This window comes from Leopardus geoffroyi, chromosome D1 (assembly GCF_018350155.1).
Source record: "Leopardus geoffroyi isolate Oge1 chromosome D1, O.geoffroyi_Oge1_pat1.0, whole genome shotgun sequence".
Classification (NCBI taxonomy): Eukaryota; Metazoa; Chordata; class Mammalia; order Carnivora; family Felidae; genus Leopardus; species Leopardus geoffroyi.
Genome location: NC_059329.1, coordinates 18,789,243 through 18,809,866, shown reverse-complemented (window position 1 = coordinate 18,809,866; position 20,624 = coordinate 18,789,243). Strand labels below are relative to the sequence as shown.

General features: G+C 50.5%; 1 protein-coding gene across 4 annotated transcripts in view; it reads right to left on the bottom strand.

Moving 5' to 3' along the window:
- Positions 1-20,624, bottom strand: part of SORL1 (sortilin related receptor 1) — a 173,081-nt gene that overhangs the window by 24,042 nt on the left and 128,415 nt on the right. For all 4 annotated transcript variants that reach the window (XM_045483206.1, XM_045483202.1, XM_045483203.1 and 1 more), the window contains exons 27-38: positions 19,670-19,777; positions 17,714-17,845; positions 16,025-16,156; positions 14,908-15,042; positions 13,989-14,144; positions 9,072-9,221; positions 6,148-6,279; positions 5,050-5,176; positions 4,715-4,884; positions 2,236-2,348; positions 1,905-2,009; positions 1,060-1,132 (exon numbers count right to left, since the gene is read on the bottom strand). In XM_045483206.1, the coding sequence (XP_045339162.1) occupies positions 1,060-1,132; positions 1,905-2,009; positions 2,236-2,348; positions 4,715-4,884; positions 5,050-5,176; positions 6,148-6,279; positions 9,072-9,221; positions 13,989-14,144; positions 14,908-15,042; positions 16,025-16,156; positions 17,714-17,845; positions 19,670-19,777 (1,533 nt within the window). The remainder of the gene's footprint in view (positions 1-1,059; positions 1,133-1,904; positions 2,010-2,235; positions 2,349-4,714; positions 4,885-5,049; positions 5,177-6,147; positions 6,280-9,071; positions 9,222-13,988; positions 14,145-14,907; positions 15,043-16,024; positions 16,157-17,713; positions 17,846-19,669; positions 19,778-20,624) is intronic.

Below are 20,624 nucleotides of genomic sequence, written 5' to 3'. Positions count from 1 at the left end.
TTGCCTTCCTCTTGCCCTGATCTCAATGAGCCCCAATTTTAAAGGCAACCAGATAGTGACTCTCCATAAACCACAGCCTGTTTCTCACTGGCGCAGGCTCAGGTTAAAGCCCCCCAGTCGTGTCCCATAGGACGCTTCTGTCCAGAAAACGAAAGCCGCGAGTGCCAAGGCTAAGATCAGGAAACCGCCGAGGAACATGAGGCTGTAATCCGCCTCCCCCAAGTATGCCAGAAGCCTTCATTTTAATCGCTTTAATTCATTCCTTCCTCAATTATTTCATTGGCTCGCCCTCAACACCAGTGACACCAGGGCGGAGGCAACCAAGCCGGGCCCCCCTGCCCTCCTCGCGAGGACACGTGCAAGCGGGACAGGGCAGCGGCAGCACGCGTCTCGGCCCAAGGGGAGCAGAGCAGCCCAGCGGCTAAAGGTACAGGCTTTGGAGCCAGGAGGATCAGGGTCTGCTCCCAGCTCTCTGCGATTTACTGACTGCGTGGGAGGTGACTTTGCTTCTTTCTACTTCCTTATCTGTTCTTACATCCGTGACATGGGCTGATATATGCCGAGCAGCAGGTGCTCCCGAGTACCCAGCTCTTGGCGGGCAGTCAGCTATCACTAGGGTCGACTCTGGTGCTAGGAACTACCACCTACACACGGTTTGTCAGCGCCGCTGGGGAAGACACAAGGGTCAGCCTGGGGATCTTACAAACACCATAAATGGACACGGACAAAATCCTCTGTACCCTTGGCGAGAAGGAAGGAGTCCTTTGATTTTGGATATTGTGCATGAGTATAAGAGCTGGGCGCGACGGCCTTCGAAATCCGTCTTGTACGTCTGCATCCTTAGAGATGCTCGGCTCAGGGCAGGAGGACATTCAACAGGCACCCGAAGAAACTTTGTAGCTAAGGCAGAATGGAAACACCTGGAAATGTGTGCATGTTGGGCAGAAGGAGGGTGCGTGAAGATTTCTCATCTACGCTTCTCCATTTCCCAGTCATACTGTAAGTTATTTCCGAAGGGTTTCTCTCTCCTCTAAATCTGCGAACGCTGGAATCATTTACCTTTGCCTTTGACGGTGGTAATGGATTTAGAATCGCTCCAGTTTCCTACTCCACGGCTAGTCACCGCAGCCACCTTTTCAAATCAGAGCGTGAATTAGTAGAAGATAAAGGCGGTACACCATACAGCGAGGGTCCCCAGTGGGCTACGGGGCTGAGACCCTGGCAATGAGGGTGGCAAACGTTCTACACAGAGGGATCCGGGACACTCAGAGGCCCCAGCATCTGAAACAAGGGGCTAATAAGAGGAAGCTGGGCAAAGGGGGTTGTGACAGTGCAGACATGACGGCATTCGTGTGGACTGATGGACGTCAAGGGCAGGGGTGGGGGGGTGCGTGTGCGCGTGGAGGCGTGGGGCCGTTCAGACACACAAATGAAAAAGGGTAATGGGGAAACGATCAGGGTCATGGAGTCGGTGTGCGCCCTTAAGGGTCCCAACAAACATGTTCTGCACAAAATCTCTCTCTTTTCTGCTAAAGGTATTAATAACATATTGCTTAAGATCCCTACGGTATTGGCTTGTAAATGCCAGTGACCATAGCTCTGTACCACCCCGCAGCCAAGGATCAGCAGAAAGGTGGTAAGCGTAGACGTATGGGAGCTGAAACGCGAGCAGAAAACCGGGGTGAAAAGCAGGTAAAGCTGCATTTACCATAAATTCTTGGTTATCTGAGGGAAGTCTGATTTCAAGTTCTCTGTGGCACTGATTTAAGAGACTGAAAAAAATGATGCCTCCCCCCCCCCCCCCCCCCGAGCAAGGGGCTGGGTTTTTAGCAGACTATTCGTAAGTCGTTCATAAAGGCATGCTCTAAGGCTGCCCGGATGGCCGAAACGGGTGCAACACTCACTCGGACGGTGTACGGAGTGTTAACCAGTAAATTCTTTATTTCTGTGACGTTACTGGTAGCCCTCTGGGATGCCCACATCCTGGAAGCATTCCTGCTGTATTCCACCTGAAGCGAGAAGAAACAATTATCAGCAGGGTACCCAATGGTCTGGGACATCCTGATACCTGACGAGGAGGCAGGAGGAGAGAGGGAGGTGATATGTAAAATCCTCTAACAGGTGGACCGCTATTTACCAGGCTACCCCAAATCAAGTGCTCGTCACACAGAACACCCCGCTGTGCTGGCAGACCCAGAATCTCCTGTTCACACAGTCGCACGTGAAGATGCTTACAATGTACTCTCGAATGAGGCCATGCGTGTGGGCGGGAGGAATCCAGTGGGCCACAATCACGCCTTCCTCTTCCCTGTGGAGCGACAGCTGGAGATTGCGAGGGGCGTCTGGCACTAGAAGAGAGTCAACGCAGGGTTAAAGCCCATCTGCGTGTTGGGTAAATGGGAGGAACTTCCCTGAGACTGACCACAAAGACCAGAAAGAATCTAGAGCCAGCATTGGCAAGAAGCCACCAGGAAAGGCCGTGAGCTTGGCCTTGGCATCGACAAACCTATCCTCTCTTCTGGAATGTGAGGTGTGCTGTCCACACGTGAGATCACGGCTTCGTTGGTGGTGATGTAGGTGTGAGGCGCACAAGGGCTGCAGGACAGAATCACCTGCAGGCACTGGGCGTTCAGTGCTGAGATCCTAACCGCCAAGCACAGCACCTGCTGCCTCGACTTCTCGTACAACCCTCGTACCACGGGCATGACCACAGAGGAGTAAGACTTTCTAACGGCGCAGAACTTCTGCACCCGAATGAATGGGATCACCTTCAAAGCAGGCTCTTTAACTACTTTCCTTTAATCACACGGGCACGGCCGAGACATTTCTGGATCTTCTCTCTTGTGACTGCCTTCAAGAGCTGGGTGAGACGCCACCATACAGGAAAACCAGCTACGATACCTTCTGGGCAAACTTCATTCTGACTGCAGCGTACTTATCCACGTGGATAAGCCACAAATGTTGAAGATTATGGGCCCTCCCATCCCCCCTTACACACCCACACACAGGCGGAAGATACTATCCACAAACCAGAGGGACAGAGGCCTCAGAAGGAAAATCCCTGCCAGTACCTTGATCTTGGACTCCCAGCCTCTAGAACTGTGAGAAAATAAATTTCTGTCGTGTAAGCCACCTGGTCCACATCACTCTGTTATGGCAGCCCTAGCAAACCGACGCGGTGAGCATTCATCAACAATCGGTGGCTGGCAAGCCCTCCAAGGGCAGGACTGTGTCTCATTCACCCGAAGCTCCCGTATCTAACCTGACACCTGAGCCATACTAGGTGCCCAGCTAATTATCTGTGGAAAGAAAATCAACGAATGGGGTATTTCAAAGATCGCTCCGGGGCGCCAAGAACTTCGCCAAGGTCCTCCTCAGCAGTACCACACTGCTGCCTGAGCCTCCGTTTTGTTTGGCCAAGCAGCCTGCAGACGTCTGCCACTGACATCAGCCCCTCACGCAAGCGTGTGCCCCAGAAAGCAGCCTGCAGAGCCACAAGCAAATCTGAGCTCCTGACACAACTGCTCAACGTGTGATCAACGGTCTCCCTTGCCTCCCTGGACCTTCCCCTGGTGTGCTCCACAGAGCTTTACCCCGTTTTTGGCTTGAATGGACCAATGCGGCCTCAGCACAGGAACCCCAATGTACTGCACCCGGGAGCCCTAAAAAGGGCATGTGCCCAGGACCCGCCACTCTCTCTGCCTGCACCCTGCCTTCCCCTGCCCATGTGGCCCCTCGGGTGTGCTGTGGCTCTTCCTGGGGAACCTGCGAATGATAAACCTCTCTGTTTCGATTTTCCTTTGTGGTCTTCCGTGGACCGTCCGGCACCCCAGGGGCTCTACTGAACAAACGCTAATTTAACAAAGTCGTAACCCACACACGCACTTCCTTGCTTTCTGTAGGCTCATCTCCTAGCTGCCCCGCCCTAGTGCTGGAATCAACGGATTCTTCAAGGAGCCCTCCTTGAAGGTCTTCCTTTTTTGAAGAATGGCACAGAAGCCCGGGTCTTACTGACAGGTGCGCTCACTGCTACTGTGGAGTCCTCTCTCCGTCTGGGCCTTCTCAGCTGACAAAGCGTGCAAATATACGTGTGTATACCAACCCGCCTAGATACGCCTATCTGAATCTATTTCACATGTCGGCACCTGCACGGACATGAAGACCAGCGTTGAGTTCACAGCGATGTCTCCAACCGTAATCTAAATGTCAGCACGGGCACTGGCAAATGAGACGCTCACAAAACCTTGGGAAAGAGGATCACTGGAATACACGCACAGTCACCCAGTGTCAGCCACCGTGAGAGGGGAAGAAGCAGGGAACCCTCTAGGACACGTGAGTTTCGGCAAATTTCTTTACCACTTAGCCTCAATAGCCTTGGCGTGCCTCATGGTTTCACAATGATCTCACAATCCCGAGCCCCGGGAAATACCTGGAGACGGAAGGTAGGGACGGGAACAAGATAAGAAAGGCAAAGGAGGCAACGGTGGGCACAATCCGAAACTAACTTCTTAGGGTAGAAAAACATTACGTGACGTGATAAGGAGAATACATACATGGTCAACCACTCGGGTGGGACCATAAACGTTCACCACAAATCTTCTGCATGTATGAGGCACGTGTAATTATGTTCCCACGTCGCCAAGCGTCCTTGAGAAACTCTGAAAACCCCACCTAAGGGCTTGTGCGCTCCATAAAAATTAACTGTGACACTCACATCCTTCCGGCGTCCTCAGGGTCACCAAGTCGTTGGTGTTGTGCACCTTGCTCAGGCACTGCACTTGGACTTTAACCTGATACGTGGTATCTGGCTTCAAGACTTTCAATATCATGCTTGTTTTATTGCTGTGGGTCTCCACAGTCTTCCACATGCCCTCTCCAACCACCCTGGCCAAAAGAATAAAGATACCGTCACGTCAAAGCAGCCTGGGGTTGCTGGGATGCCTGCCTCAGCGAGCGGGGAGCCACGCCGTGCTCGCCACAAGGGTTTACAGAACATCCAGTGGCGGTAAGGACACGGTTTTCTTCTCCCGAGGCAAAGACGGGACCCACCTGTAGTAGACGTTGTAGACGCAAGAAGCGGAGGGCATCTTCTTGGGCCGTATCCAGGTCAAAGTTACATTCCCAGAGAAGTCAGCTGTCCACTGGAGATTCTGTACTTTGTATACAGTTAGTTCATCTAGAGAGATGGAGAAAAAAGGGATGGAAAGTTGGTATCCTTGGATTCCAAAGGACCCAAGAGGTCCTTTGATTTCTAGGCAGACCTATCATGATCCACATTGTCAAGCCACTGTCATCATCTCAAGACCTTCCAGAAAAAGAGTTCAAACCTTCCTACACAACCTCTCTCGGGGTCTCCTAAATATCCGGTCATGAAATTTTCATTATATTTCGCCTCCTTGTCTGCACTGGGGTAAGCTGTTTGTCAACAGAAAATACTGTAGGTCCAGGGACAATGTCATAGCACGATCCATTGCCGCTACAGTAGACTGAATGTTTGTGTCCCCCCCGCCAAAATTCATATGCTGAAACTCAATCCCCAACATAATGGTATTAAGAAATGGGGCTTTGGGGAGGTATTCAGGCCATAAGGATAGAGTCCTCGTGAATGAGATTAGTATCCTCATAAAAGCGACCCCAGAGAGCTCCCTCACCCCTTTCCCTGTGAGAGGGCACAGAGAAGGCGGCCATCTATGATCCAGGAAATGAGCCCTCACCAGACATGGAATCCGCGGGTGCTCTGATCTTGGGCTTCCCGCCTCCAGAGCTATGAGGAGGAAGTTTCTGTTGCTTATAAGCCATTCGGTCTGTGGTGTTCTGTTACGGCAGCCCAAAAGGACGAGGACGATTTCTAGACACGTTCTACACAGAAGGACTGAGCTCACCCCACCACAAAGCCTGAGGCTCTGGGAGCATGGTGCACCCACACGAGGTGGGACGCCCACAGAAAACAAATCCGAGACCAGTGTTTCCCTCACGGGGAGGAGTTCAAACTACCACAGAGGCAGGACAAGCCTCACTTGCACGGGTGCTCCAAAACCGGGCAAAAAGCGGTTTCCTCTTCAGACTGAGGAGGCGCCCAAGGGTTCCTGCTGGAGTGGGGGAGGGGAGAGCTGAGGCTGAGCCCAGGGCCCAAGGGGTGGCACTCACCGCTGCAGGCCCTCTCGTCACTCTCGTCTGAGCAGTCCAGGAAGCCGTCACAGCGCTCGGAGAGCACGATGCAGGCCTCGCCGTCCTCACACTTGAACTCCATGCTCATACAGGTCAAGGTGCTGTGTGTGGCTGCAACACAGGGGAGGGCTACGTTGTGGTAACGGTTTGTCGTGTTTAGGAAAAGGGATCTGCATTCTCCAAACTAATCAGCTTCTGATTCAAAATATGCCTCTGGGGGCACCTGGGTGGCTCAGTCGGTCAAGCATCCGACTTCGGCTCAGGTCATGATCTCACAGTGTGTGGGTTTGAGCCCCGCGTCGGGCTCTGTGCTGACAGCTACGAGCCGGGAGGCTGCTTCAGATTCTGTCTCTCTCTCCATCCCTCCCCTGCTCGCTCCCTCTCTCTTTTTCTGTCTCTCTCAAAAATAAATGAACATTAAAAAAAAATTAATAAAAAAATACGCCTCCGGGATGAGGAGTAGTAACCCCCCACAATGGCACCGGAATGCCTCTTTGACGGTAACCGCTGGACCCTGCCTTCGGGAAGAGCAAAAGCTTTGAAGTCAAGTGATCTAGAGTGCATGCAGTCATTTACAAGCTCCACAGCGATTCACCAGAATTGGCCAGGGTTGAATACTTCTGTTCCAGAACAAGGACAAGTAATCCCGTTTTCTACCTGAAACACCGCATCGACCTCTGACAACCACACCTTGAGACGCAGGTAGAAAGAACGGATAAGGTTCTCACGAGAGAACCAGGATGGCAACAGGAATGGATAAGGGATCGACAGAGATGTTGCTAGAGATGAAGAGATCCAGGGGTTGAGGCGGGGTAGAATGTCGTAACAACCATCCTCAACTGGCAAATTAAAGATGGCATGTCTTGGGGCGCCTGGGTGGCGCAGTCGGTTAAGTGTCCGACTTCAGCCAGGTCATGATCTCGCGGTCCGTGAGTTCGAGCCCCGCGTCAGGCTCTGGGCTGATGGCTCAGAGCCTGGAGCCTGTTTCCGATTCTGTGTCTCCCTCTCTCTCTGCCCCTCCCCCGTTCATGCTCTGTCTCTCTCTGTCCCAAAAATAAATAAACGTTGAAAAAAAAAAATTAAAAAAAAAAAAAAAAAAAAAAAAAGATGGCATGTCTCTAGTGTGGAAGTATAGACTGCAATTAGCTACGCTTTTAAAAGAGCTCTCTACTAGAGTAATTCGCAATGAAAGAAAGGAAATGTGAGGTTTTTACCAACTATAATCCCCCTTCTCCTGGAAAACCACTGTATTATAGAGCTCTGTTATATGCTGAGTAGAAACTGGTTTGCTTTGGGGAAGTTGCAAGAGGGACTTGGTTACAAATAAAACTGCATTAGAGCATTTAGAAAATGTCTGAGACCCACTAGGGTAAGAAACTCAAGATGGAATTCATCCTTCCATCTATCCGTCCACCTACCCACTCACCATCCATCTACTCATCATCCATCCATCCACCCACCCACTCGCCCATCTAGACACCCATCTATCCACCTACACACCCACCCATCCACCCATCTACCCCTCCATTGATCCCTCTACCCAACCATCTACCCATCCAGTGAATATTCATGGAGGGCTACCAAGAATCAGGCACCGTTCAAGATGCTAAGACTATGGTGATGTGTAAAACAAAGGACCTAACGTCAAAGAGCTTACTTTCTATTAAGAGAAACAGCAAACAACTCTGGTATTTTAGATAGTGATTAACAACTACAAAGAAACATAAAGAGAAGAATAATAACAGAACGCTGGGCAGGGGTCATTTCATATAGAACGGTCAAGGAGAAACCCTGTGAAAGGCATTGTTTTAAGAGACTGCCAAGATCCCCAACACAGGATTATCCCACGTGGAAAAATGTAATCAAACAACAGCTTATTAAACATGTCTCAACATTTTTAAAGTGGCAAAATGTAGGTTTTAGAAACTGAGAATCTAGTTGCTATTAATCTGTGAAGATTCCTAAACTGATAACTCAACAAATGATTAACAAGCACTTAGAACAGAATGCAGTGGCCTTCAGGGGCCAGCTTTTCTGAGAAGAATCATGCCATACTAATCTCATTTCCTTTGTTTTTTTTTTTTTTTTAAGCTTATTTTGAGAGAGAGAGAGAGAGAGCATGAGCAGAGGAGGGGCAGAGACAGACGGAAAGAGAGAATCTCAAGCAGGTCCTGTACCACCAGCCCAGAGCCTTGATGGAGGGCTCCCACCCACGAACCATGAGATCATGACCTGAGCTGAAACCAACCATCTCAGATGCTTAACTGACTGAGCCACCCAGGCACTCCTCCTTTCCTTTTTTGATAGGGTTCTCGGATTAATGGATTGAGGAAAATTGGAGATGAAGCACATTTTTATTTTAAGGCTCTTAACTAGGCAACATCCTTATGAATAAGGCCAATTTGGAACAGGTTAAATAAACTTATTTAAAGAATACCGAGGGGATGCCTGGGTGGCTCAGTTGGTTGAGTGTCCAACTCTTGATTTTGGCTCAGGTCATGAGCTCACCACTCATGGGATTGAGCCCTGTGCTGGGCTCTGTGCTGCCAGCGCAGAGCCTGCTCGAAATTCTCTCTCTCCCTTTCTCTCTACCCTTCCACCCCCCTCCCTGACTTGCGTCAGCCCTCTCTTTCTCTCAAAATAAATAAATAAACTTAAAAAGAAAAAAAAAAAAGAATACCAATCAATGAGTTAATCTCACCCAGGAGGAAGGTCCTATTGCACTTCTCTGTTGATTATTTTCAGTGTTCATCTTACCGTGTGGCTGTTTCATTTGGGCCAAAACGTTCCTGCTATCATTTGGGGGAGTGTGGGATTAATCTGCCCTGTTCTTTTCATGTCCCAAAGGCCCACCTGCATTTTACACTATTCCCTATTTAGTGCCTCCCTCTGAGACTACTCACGGCAGTTGGCCTCGTCCTGGCCGTCCTGGCAATCCTGGTGACCATCACAGCGTTTCCAGTTGGGGATACACTTCTTTGGCTGGCGGCACTCGAATTCAAATCGGTCACAGCGCCCACGCTGAGTGGGAGTAGAGGCAGCAGTGACATTTGCTGGAAGAAGAGGTTGGTTTTTTTTTTTTTTTTTAAATTCACTTTTCAGTACTGAGGGACCCGGTCGGCAAGAGCAACCAACTCAACGTGTTAGGAAATTTAGGAAATGACAGTGCTTTGGGAATTACGATGGGGGCCTGGAGACAAAGGTGAGCTCTGGCTATGGAAGGCAGATCGACCAGACGTGGGCATCTAACTTTGGAAGGTGGATGTAGACAGAGAGTGGTAAGTGACCCAAGAGACCAGATGAGGCATACCTGAACTGGGAGAGAAGAGGGAGAAAGACAATAAGGGGACAGACTAAAGATTCCCAAGTCACCTGCTCCTACTAACCCCATGAGACAATCACCCCGTACGTCACTCCCACAGAAGACTGGAGGATTGTAATGTGCAGGGTAAAAAGGGCTGGTTAGGCCTAGCTAAGAGCAAGAATGCTGTACTGAAGAAAGGGGTTAAACTCACAGATTGCTGAAGGCGAGGACCCTGGTCCCCTTCCTCATAAACCGTGGCAGTGACACCTTTATTCTCTAGGCAGTAGATTACTGTAAAAACTCTTCTCTAGGGCAACTGACCAGCCTCGGGGACAAACCCTCAAGTAACCCCAACTCTTGTTGGGGATCAGGAGTTCCCCAACAAACAGCCCAAGCATGAAACTCAAAGCTGTGGGGAATCTCTTAGCAGTGTTTTCGTCCCCAGCCTTAAACACAAGCAAACACCCCAGGATTATGTGGGCAAAACCTTTGACATGAAAGACAAAAACCAGTGCGGACCCTCTTCCCTCCTAATACAGAAAATCTGGAGGAAACAGAGATTTTGTAAGAAGAAAACTTCAAAAAATAAATATCCTTAATACGCTCAGAATGAAAGAATATAGATTTCTGCATGAGAAAACACAAGATGCCACGAAAAAGGAACAGTACTAGAAATTTTAAATCTCTTAAAATTAAAAACCATGGTAACTGACATGGAAAACTCAGTAGTAGAGCTGAAAGATAGGGTGAGTCTTCCAGAAAACAGAAAAAGAGAGAGAGAGAGAGAGATAAAGAAATTTAAAAAAACAGAAAAGAGGACCACGTCAGTAGATCTAATGCATGAATGACACGAGTTCCCGGAAGAGAAAACAGAAAAGAAAATACCATTAATGGAATATTTCAAGGAAAACTCTCCAAACTCAAATACATAAATTTGAAGAATAAAGGAGCCTATCAGCGTCCATCCACCACTCTGGATGGAAAGGAAGCTGCATCAAAGCACATCGTTGTGAGGTTTCAAAACACTGGAGCCAAAGGGAATACCTTACAAGCTTCCAGAGAGTTAAAAAACGAACAAACAAACAAACAAACAAACATGCAACATGTAAAAGATCAAAATCAAAATGACTCCGAATTTCCCAAGAGCGGTTCAACGGCAGGGGAGCCAAATTCTTAAGGAGAATTACCGACAACATAAAATTCCAAACCCGGACCAACAATCGTCAACCACATCTGAAGACAGAAGAAAAACACTGTTAGATAAGCAAGACCTCAATGATACCTCCCACGTTCCCTTTCTTGAGAACGTTCTGGAAAATGTGCTCTACCAAAAAGTGGGATTGAACGGGAAAGGGAGGGGAGGGGAGAAATCTAGGATACAGAAAATAGAAGCTCCAACATGAGAGAAGCAAAACAAGTCCTTAGGATGGAGAAAACATGTCCCACAAGGCACCTGTGGCCCAGGCATCGACAGCAACAGGCACAACAAATCCAAGCAGCAAACTCAGGGGACATACACGTTAAAGGCTATCCTCTCTGTGTCCTCGGCCACTGTGCCACCACATGCATCTGGCAAAACTACCAGAGGATGTACTCCAACAACACAAGGGAGTAAACCGAGAAAAGCAAAACATGAAACCCAGGAAGCAGTGAATGTAAACCAGGAGAAAGGCAAACAGAATCCCAAGGAGGACAGTGAAGGCCCAGGGGAGGGGCACTCAGGGGGCCTGGAGACACCTGGGCCCAGAGAGGGAGATCTAGGCCATTAGAAGGGAAAACGCCCAGAGAAACTCTGGGGCTGAGAAATCACTGATACGGTGACCTTGGGGCGAGTTACCCTCAGAGAGAGAGAGCGTTAGCAAACATCACATGATAACCTGAGCTAACAAACACAACAACAAAAACCAGGTACTAACTCTGGGATATTGGGCTCATTCCATGGTTTTAACTGGGTTTTCAAAGGGGCCTCTCCTACCCCCAGAACCGCTCTGCGAAAACAGGGTGCATGAGGAAAAGCAGTAAAATATGAGGCTAGAAAGCCAGGCCAAGGCACATCACAGCACTACTGCCTGGACAGTGAGGGGGCCACTAGAAAGTTCCAAACTGGGGAGGACAAGATCATGCATCAATATACGGCCTCTCGGAAGGTAAACCGAAAACAGGAGAGACACAAGATCCCGAGACCGGTTAGGAGACCCACAATAAAGAAACCAGATCTGAGGGGCGCCTGGGTGGCGCAGTCGGTTAAGCGTCCGACTTCAGCCAGGTCACGATCTCGCGGTCCGTGAGTTCGAGCCCCGCGTCGGGCTCTGGGCTGATGGCTCAGAGCCTGGAGCCTGTTTCCGATTCTGTGTCTCCCTCTCTCTCTGCCCCTCCCCCGTTCATGCTCTGTATCTCTCTGTCCCAAAAATAAATAAACGTTGAAAAAAAATTAAAAAAAAAAAAAAAAAGAAACCAGATCTGAGAGCTGGAGACAACCTGAATTAAATTTGCCCTGATGACGTACATGCAAGAGAAATCACAGAAGTTGAATGGAAAATCCAAATAGGAATCTGCTCACGGGATTAAGCAGAATTTGCTAGAGTCTGTTAATACCCTGCTCACAGTTCCGATAACCAAAAGACAATTGTGAGAGAAGGAGAATCGAGACACTCACTAACCAGATAGCTGGGTCTTGGGGGCCAAGGACAGAGATGTAAAAAATACCTCTTTTTTTTTTTTTTTTTTTTTTACAATTTGTTTTGAGAAACGTTTTTGGGACACTAACTATTTGCCTATTACTGTAATAGGCAAAGTGGGGATTCCAAGCGGTATGCAGCACGATCCCCAAAAATACAAGGTCCACAGAATCGCTTGGAGAGGAAAGATTCCCACACGTGAAACGACCAGGAAGCAGCACATGACAGATCACAGTGAGGGATCAAAAGGACAATGGGTAAACGTGAGACTGGAAAAGAGATCAATATCAACTATATCGATTACAGGACTCGGTGAAAGCCCCATGGTGGTGGCCTTGTGACGGAAAATGATGGCGTACTTGTTCCAAGAATCTCAAACTTTAGTGAACCTACAGGTCACATGGGGAGCTCCTGAGCTCCACACACAGAAATCCTACTTCTGTATTTTTTACACACACCCCAAGTGCAGGGCGCCTGGGTGGCTCGGTAGGTTGGGCGTCTGACTTCAGCTCAGGTCATGCTCTCACACCTCGTGAGTTCAAGCCCCGCGTTGGGCTCTGTGCTGACAGCTCAGAGCCTGGAACCTGCTTCCGGTTCTGTGTCTCCCTCTCTCTCTGTCTCTCCCCTGCCCATGCTCTGTCTCTCTCTATATATCTCTTAAAATTCAATAAACATTTAAAAAAATTGAAAAATATATTTAAAAAAAAACACCCCAAGTGATTCCCTTACAGGTGGTCTTTGTTCCATACTTTCTTTGATAAATATGGAGGGCTTATCAAGGTCTCTTTTAGCTGCAAAATCCATGCCTCCCTTTGCCATGATGGATGGTGGGTTTCATGGGGGGTGGGGGGGAGTAGGAGGAGGACAAGGTCAAGGAGGACAGAGGTCTCTGGTGAGGCAGAAACCCTGCTGAAACAATATCAGCAGAGAAGAAGCAGGTCTTTCTAGAGAGGATGAGAAGGAGGAACCCAGCTTGGCAGAGGTGCGAAGCAATGGCAGGCAAGGAAGGGCCTTGAAAATAAGACTCAAGGACAATAAATTTCATATATTGAAAAAGAAAAAAAAAAGAAAAAAAAGGAAAAAAGAAAATAAGACTCAAGGGTTGGGATCTATCTTCGGGACAAGAGGAAATGATGATGTTAAACAGTGAAGCAATGGGATGGATGAGTCTTAAAGGAGGAAAATCAGTGTTGACCTAGAAGTTTGCTAGGAAAAGGATTTGCGAAGCATGGCGGACAACTGTCTATTTTCTCATTATAAACTGAATTTGCAACAGAATCCGGTTGAGGAAAGAACACAGCACCCTTACCTCTGTCCTCCCTGCAGTTAAGGGCATGCACTAGACAGGGGGTGTCAGGGTTTACCCCGGCCTCCAGCAACATGGTTTACTGCCCACACCTTCAGAGGCCTCTCTGCGTTGGGCCACTAGATGGCAGTGCTTACCCTCCTTTAGTAGGAGGGCCTCCAGCTAGTGGGCAGGAAAGTCGGACTCTCCCCCGGAGAGTGTTGTTAACCCACACAAATATTTTCCCTATAATTCCCATTCTAATTTCCTGTGTAGAAGGAAGCAAAGGTGGCCCGACCACAGCCAGGGTGGGAAGCAAGGTGGCTGGCCTCTTCGTGCAGGAAGATCAAAAGGTGGTTATAGGAGATGAGACACTCCAGTCACAAGTTCCACGGGTCTCCCTGCTCTGGAGGTGAGCAGCAGCCTGGCCACCGAGCACAGGGCCCCAGGAGGCAGGGGAAACCGAGCCCGGCGACGCCGCGCCCAGGGCGTACCCCTGAGGCCCTGCTCCACAGAAGCAGGTGCCCCAGGAGAGGGCAGGGCCGGCACTCACCAGGCGAGGGGCAGGCTTCCTCGTCTGAGCCATCTGCACAATCTCGGTACCCATCACATACCCAGCTGTCCATCACGCACGCCCCACTGCTGCAGCGGTAGTAATTGGGCAGACACGTGGAGGGCCCGGGCGTCGGGGAGGGAAGAACGTGTGAATCTGAGCAAAACACAAGCAAGCGAGAAAACCCAGAGTGTTACAGGAAGCCGTGACCTCCAACCGCACATTTATACTGGGGCATCAGAACGGAAGGCGATCTTTTCCCTTTGTTGAGGCAGATGCACCTATCCTATTGCGCTTGCTTTGGGCTAATATTCGAACGAGTTTGCTGTTACTCAATAGGGGCTCAGTGCCTTTGCAGGCTGACGGAGGGCAGGTGACTCGGAACGCACAGGGAGGGTGAGAGAGCTCATCCCACGGAGGCTGAACGCTGTTCTGGTGAAAAGTCAACTACAGCACCCCCCTGAGACCCAGTTCGGACGAGAACGCCAGAAGGGAAGGTAACGAGCTTGCTTGCATTCCACACCAGTGCTTCTCAGATGTCGTGAGGCACACTCGTCACCCGCAGGCCTTGTTAAAATGCAGATTCTGACTCAAAGGCAGCCTGGGGTGGGGTCAGACACTGCATCTCTAACAAGCCCCAAGCAGATGTGGAGGCCGCTGGTCCCAAGACCACACCTGCAGCAGCCAGGCTGCAGAGCGCTTTCCGGGGCCTGCAAAATACCTAGAAACCGGAGAAACCAGCCACACTGGTTTTCAAAGTGGGAGAGGACAGAAAAGAACTCAGAGAGTTATTACCCAACCCCCACCCCGGATCACTGAACCGGCCTGACAGTGAGGAGACAGAACGACATTCTGTGCAGAAAGGTGGAAGGCAGTGTGCTGGTGACTCCTGGGCATGGGGCTGCCTCAGGACCCTTACCTCCACAGTCCTTCTCATCAGACCAGTCCTCACAGTCGTTCTCCCTGTCACACTTCCACCTGTTGGGGATGCAGTGGCCATTCTCACACTGGAACTCGAAGTAGCGGGAGCAGTTTGGGGCTTCTGTGGGATTTTCTGGGGGAGAGGAACCACAGTCAGTCACTAGCCCGGCACCAGGTGTGGACATAAAGGCCAAACAGATACCCAGGTCCCAGGGCAGCCTGCACAACCCTACCAGATACGGCGGGCGGGCAGCCAAAAAGATACATATCCGCAAACAGAAGCCCGTCTTCCCGGATCCCAACTCGTGCTTCTCTGAACTAGGCTTCAGTATCTTACAAATAACGCCCGGCTTTTTGACACTTTACCAAAGGGATGACCTAACTAGTAACGATGCCCCAACAAGGACAAAGACTCTATTAAGTTGCAGAATCTGTTCACTTATACGTGGAACTTAAGACACACGACAGATGAACGTAGGGGAACGGAAGGAAAAATAAGATAAAGACAGAGAGGGAGGCAAACCATAAGAGACTCTTACACGCAGAGAACAAAACCGAGGGTCGCTGGAGGGATTGTGGGTGGGCGGATGGGCTAAATGGGTCGGGGGCATTAAGGAAGACACTTGTTGGGATGAGCACTGGGTGTCACGTGTAAGAGATGAATCACTGGGTTCTACTCCTGAAGCCAAGACTAGCCTGTATGTTAACTACCTGGAATTTAAATTTAAGGAAAAAAAAAACAAAACCCAAAACTGTGAAATCTCTAACTTTTCCTGGGGAGAGAGAAGCGCGCTCTGAAATATTTACCATAATTCCTCTACCCTATTCCTTAGACATAATGTGAGCTTCCCAGCTGGGGAGAGAGAAGGAATGGGCATAAACATTCTCCCCCCACCCCACCCCGACCCGGCCTCCGACACTTCCTGGGGGGGCAGGCTGCCACCTCAAGACTCGATTCCTTACATGGAGACTCGCTCGCCAGCTGGCAGGAACGAGTGCTGAGGACGGAGGAGGCAGAGCCTGCGTGGGAGTGTGCGGAGCGTGGCCCTCCTTGACCACAGGAGTCGCCATGACCCGGAGGCTAGGGACAGGAGGCTGGAGGCCCGAGATCTTACCGCAGTTGGCTTCGTCAGAGTAGTCGCCGCAATCGTCCATGCCGTCGCATTTCCAAATCAAGCTGACGCACACTCCGTTTTGGCACTGGAAACTGAACTCATCGCACACCTTGTGGAACTCAGGGTCTTGGGCTAGGCAGGGAAGAAGGTTCCAGGTTACTGCCACACCGACGAGTTCGAAGGAGTGCCCCCACTTGGAAACAAGAGGGAAGGGCAAGCGTCCTCCTCCAAGAGACAGACCAGCCACCGGGCGCCTTGACAGCAAAAGCCAACCGATGGCCTCGCCCCCCACCCCGCCTGCTCAGACGGTGACTGTACTTGGAAACGGGGTCTTTGAAGAGGTGACGAAGTGAGGGGCGCCTGGGTGGCTCAGTCGGTGGGGCGTCCGACTTCGGCTCAGGTCATGATCTCGCGGTTCGTGAGTTCGAGCCCCGCGTCGGGCTCTGTGCTGACAGTTCAGAGCCTGGAGCCTGCTTCAATACTGTGTCTCCCTCTCTCTCTGCCCCTCCCCCCACTCCCACTCTGTTTTCTCTCTCTCCCTCTCTCTCAAATAAATAAGTCACATTAGGGACACCTGGGTAGCTCGGTCAGTTAAGTGTCCGACTCTTGATTTCAGCTCAGGTCAGGTTATGATCTCATGGTTGGTGAGTTTGAGCTCCACGTCAGGCTCTGCACTGACAGTGTAGAATCTGCTTGGGATTCTCACTCGCTCTCTCTCTGTCCCTCTTCCCACTCGTGCTTGCTCTCTCTCTCTCTCTCTCTCTCTCAAAAATAAATTATTTAAAAAAAAAAAAAAAGAAGTGATGAAGTTACAGTGACGTCATTAGGGTGGACCCTAATCTACTAAGACTGGTGTCCTTATAAGAAAAGGAAAGCAAGACACGGGTAGGCACGGTGAGGAGACCACGTGAGGGAGAAGGCAGCCATCAGCAAGCCATGGAAGAGAGCCTCAGAAGAACCAACCCTCCTGACATCCTGACCTCAAACTTGTGGCCTCTGGATGGTCAGAAAACACTTTTCTGTGGTTTTGAGCCACCCAGTCTCTGTGGGCTTCTGTGATGGTGGCCAGAGCTGACTAGAAGGAGTACCTACCACGGGCAGGGCCCTGTTTTAAGAAGGGGGCTACAGGGGCACCTGGGTGGCTCAGTTGAGCACCTGACCCTTGGTTTCGGCTCAGGTCATGATCTCACGGTTTGTGGGTTCAAGCCCCAAGTCGAGCTTGGGATTCTCTCTCTCTGCCCGCCCCCCGCCCACTCGCACTGTCTCTGTCTCTCTCAAAAGAAATACACTTAAGAAAATGGGGCTACGGCAGTGAATAAACCAAAGGCCCTGTTCTCGTGAAGCCCACATTCCGGCAGGGAGAGACAGGCAGGCAAATAAATACACAGCGTGCCAAGGGCTGACTAGTGCCGGGAAGGCCACAGGAGCAAGATAAGGACGCTACAGAGCGATGGGGCGTGGGAAAGGCCTGTCGGAGAAGGTCCCGCTTGGGCCAAGACCTCGGACCTTCGGCGTCTCCCCCTTATACGCATACCAACGACCAAAAAGCAACAGTTCTGAAGCCACAAAGGTAAGTCTTTTTCAGGAAGGGCAAGATTGGGCACTCGAGCAAGACCTGTAAACCTGAGTGGCCCGCTCCCCCCAGAGTGTCTCCAGTGGCTCGGGCACCTCCCCATCCAGCCCACTCACAGCATCCCGCGAACGTCGCGTCCTCGTCTGAGCCGTCGCGGCACTGGACGATCCCGTCACACACCATCGAGTGGAAAAGGCACTGCTGGCGGTTCTTGCAGACAAAGTCCATGAAGCGCGTGCACAGGGGCTCTGGAAGGGGCCCGGGGAGGGGAGAAGGCGTCAGCAATTCAGGACTGGTGGGGCCCTCCCCGGCCCTGAGCAGATGCTCCCGGACGCGCGCGCACTCGGGAAACAGTCACAAGAGGCATCATTTATTGCGCACTTCCTGTGTGCCAAGCCCTGGGTGAGAGCACCTGACACGGAAGTACATTAAACTCTGAGGACAATGTTATGAGAGATTTTACTGTCCTGTTTTCCAAACAAGACCAGAGGGGACGGCAGCATTCAACGTTTTGCCAAGAGCACACGGTTAATGAGAGTGGAGCCAAAATGGACACCCAGGCCTCTCCGACGTCAATGCTTGAGATCTTCATCACCACACAGAACACGGACTCTCGGGGCGCCTGGGTAGCCCAGTCGTTTGAACGTCCGACTTCGGCTCAGGTCATGATCTCACGGTTGGTGAGTTCGAGCCCCACAGCGGGCTCTGTGCTGACAGCTCAGAGTCTGGAGCCTGCTTCGGATTCTGTGTCTCCTGTCTCTCTCTCTCTCTCTCTGCCCCTCCCTGGCTTTGTTCTCTCTCTTACCAAAATAAATAAATGTTAAAAAAAAAAAAAAAAAAAGAATATGGACTCTCTACTACTTTTTCTGTAAAGGACCAGTGTTATGGATGGAATTATACCCCCAGCGATGAGTATGTTAAAGCCCTAATCCCCGGTGTCACTGTATTTGGAGACAGAACCCCTTTTAATTGCCTTTAAAGAGGTCATTAAGGTTAAAGGAATTCATGTGGGTGGGGCCCTGGCCCAGTGTGGGCGGTGGCCTCCTAGGAAGAGACACCAGGGATGCAGGTGCAGACAAAATGCCATTGAGGACACAGCAAGGAGATGGCCTTTGGACTTGAACTGCAGCATCAGCCTGTCCCTGGGTCTCCAGCCTGCCAGCCTACCCTGCAGATTTCGGAACTCACCAGCCTTCAAAACTGCATGAGCTGATTCCTGAAAAGAAGTCTCTCTGTATGTGACACACACGTCCTACTGGTTCTGTTTTCCTGGAGAACGGGGAGCGGCACAACCAGGGGGCAAGCTCTCAAGGTTCTGAGAGTCATACAGTCTCTACCACAACCACTCCACTCTGCTACAGTTGCATGGAAGCAGCAGGAGTGTCTGTGTTTACAGAAAACTTCAGTTAATAGGACAGGCCACGTACGGGCTGGCTTTCCACCCCCAAGGCCCGACTGCCACTCCTCCACTATTACATCAGTTCTGAACCTAGACTGCCCATCACAAACACCCGGGGCACTTTTTAAAGGTCCTGATGCTTATGGGGCGCCCTGGTGGCTCAGTCGGTTAAGCGTCCCACTTCGGCTCGGGTCACGATCTCGCGGTTCGTGACTTCGAGCCCTGCGTCGGGCTCTGTGCTGACAGCTCAGAGCCTGGAGCCCGCTTCTGCGTCTCCCTCTCTCTCTGCCCCTTCCCTACTCGTTCTCTCTCTCTCTCTCTCTCTCTCTCAAAAATAAATAAACGTTAAAAAAAAAAATCCCCACGCTCAGGCCATGCTCCAGAATTACATCAGAAATCTAGGGTTGGGAGGGATGGACCCAGGCAAAGCATACTCAGGCAGGAGCACCAGTGACCCGAGACAACCTCTACGAGTAGAAAGGAAACGGAGGGTAAGAGGGTCCCCCGGCCAAAAATGGTACCCGAGCGACAGTCAGCAACAGGGGAGTAGGAGAAGCAAGCATTCGGTTCCAAACAATGGGCCAATCCCCAAACACACTGCGAAGAAGCGACAAGGTTCGCCGAGCTACAACCTCTTCCACGATCGCCCCGCCGCTGCCGGGAGGGGACTCACCGCAGTGCTGCTCGTCGGAGCCGTCCGAGCAGTCCCGCAGACCGTCACAATGCTTGCTGGAGGGGATGCAGGTGCCGTTCGGGCAGCGGAAGCCGTTACACTTCTTCTCTGAAATGCAATCCGACAACGGAGGGAAATGACGGAGAGGGAACAGGCAGGCATGCACACCCATCGTGGCGGCGGGGAGAAGGGGACGGGTCTGTACCACCCCTCAGGAGGGTGGGAGATGGGCAGCGGCTGTCCCGATTGCAAGTGTACATGCGCCTTGAGCCGGCGATGCCGTTGGAAAAACGCCATCTGCCCACACAAGTGGAAAATCGGGTAGGTATAAGGCTATTCGCCGAACACTCTTTGCAATACCCTGAGGACCACGTACGCGCCCCTCAACAGGGGACTCTGTAAGACCTTGTTGTACGTACAACTGGAGCACCAGATTGTTACAAAGGGACCGAAGAAGTACTTAGTACTCTGTAAAAATGTGTCCTAGATACACGGTTGTGTGAAAAAAAAAAAACCAAGGTGAGACACAACACACATAGCATACGATTCGTGTAAAACAGTACAAGAATACACACTACATTTAAACGTGTGTAAATGTATGTGTACACACTACATACGCACAAAAACATCCTACAAGGGTCTCCAACCAAAGTTTCCTACACGGACAGGGTGAGAGTCCGGCAGATGGGGAGAGAAATGTTTACCCCCACACCTCGTGATCCTTTTTTCCATTTTGAACCTGTTACCTACTCAAAAAACGGAGTATATGTTTTCAAGAAAAGCTTCGGTGAATGAAAAAAAAAGAAAAGGAGGAGCTGAATCCTGATTATAAACCCTGGTCTTTTAAAGCTCTCATAAATCACCATCTTAATTCTTCAGGAATTCTAAGCCAAAGCCCTTTGGACAAAGTCCATCCTAGAAATGTTAAGAATCTTAGGTTTTACACTTAGCAGAG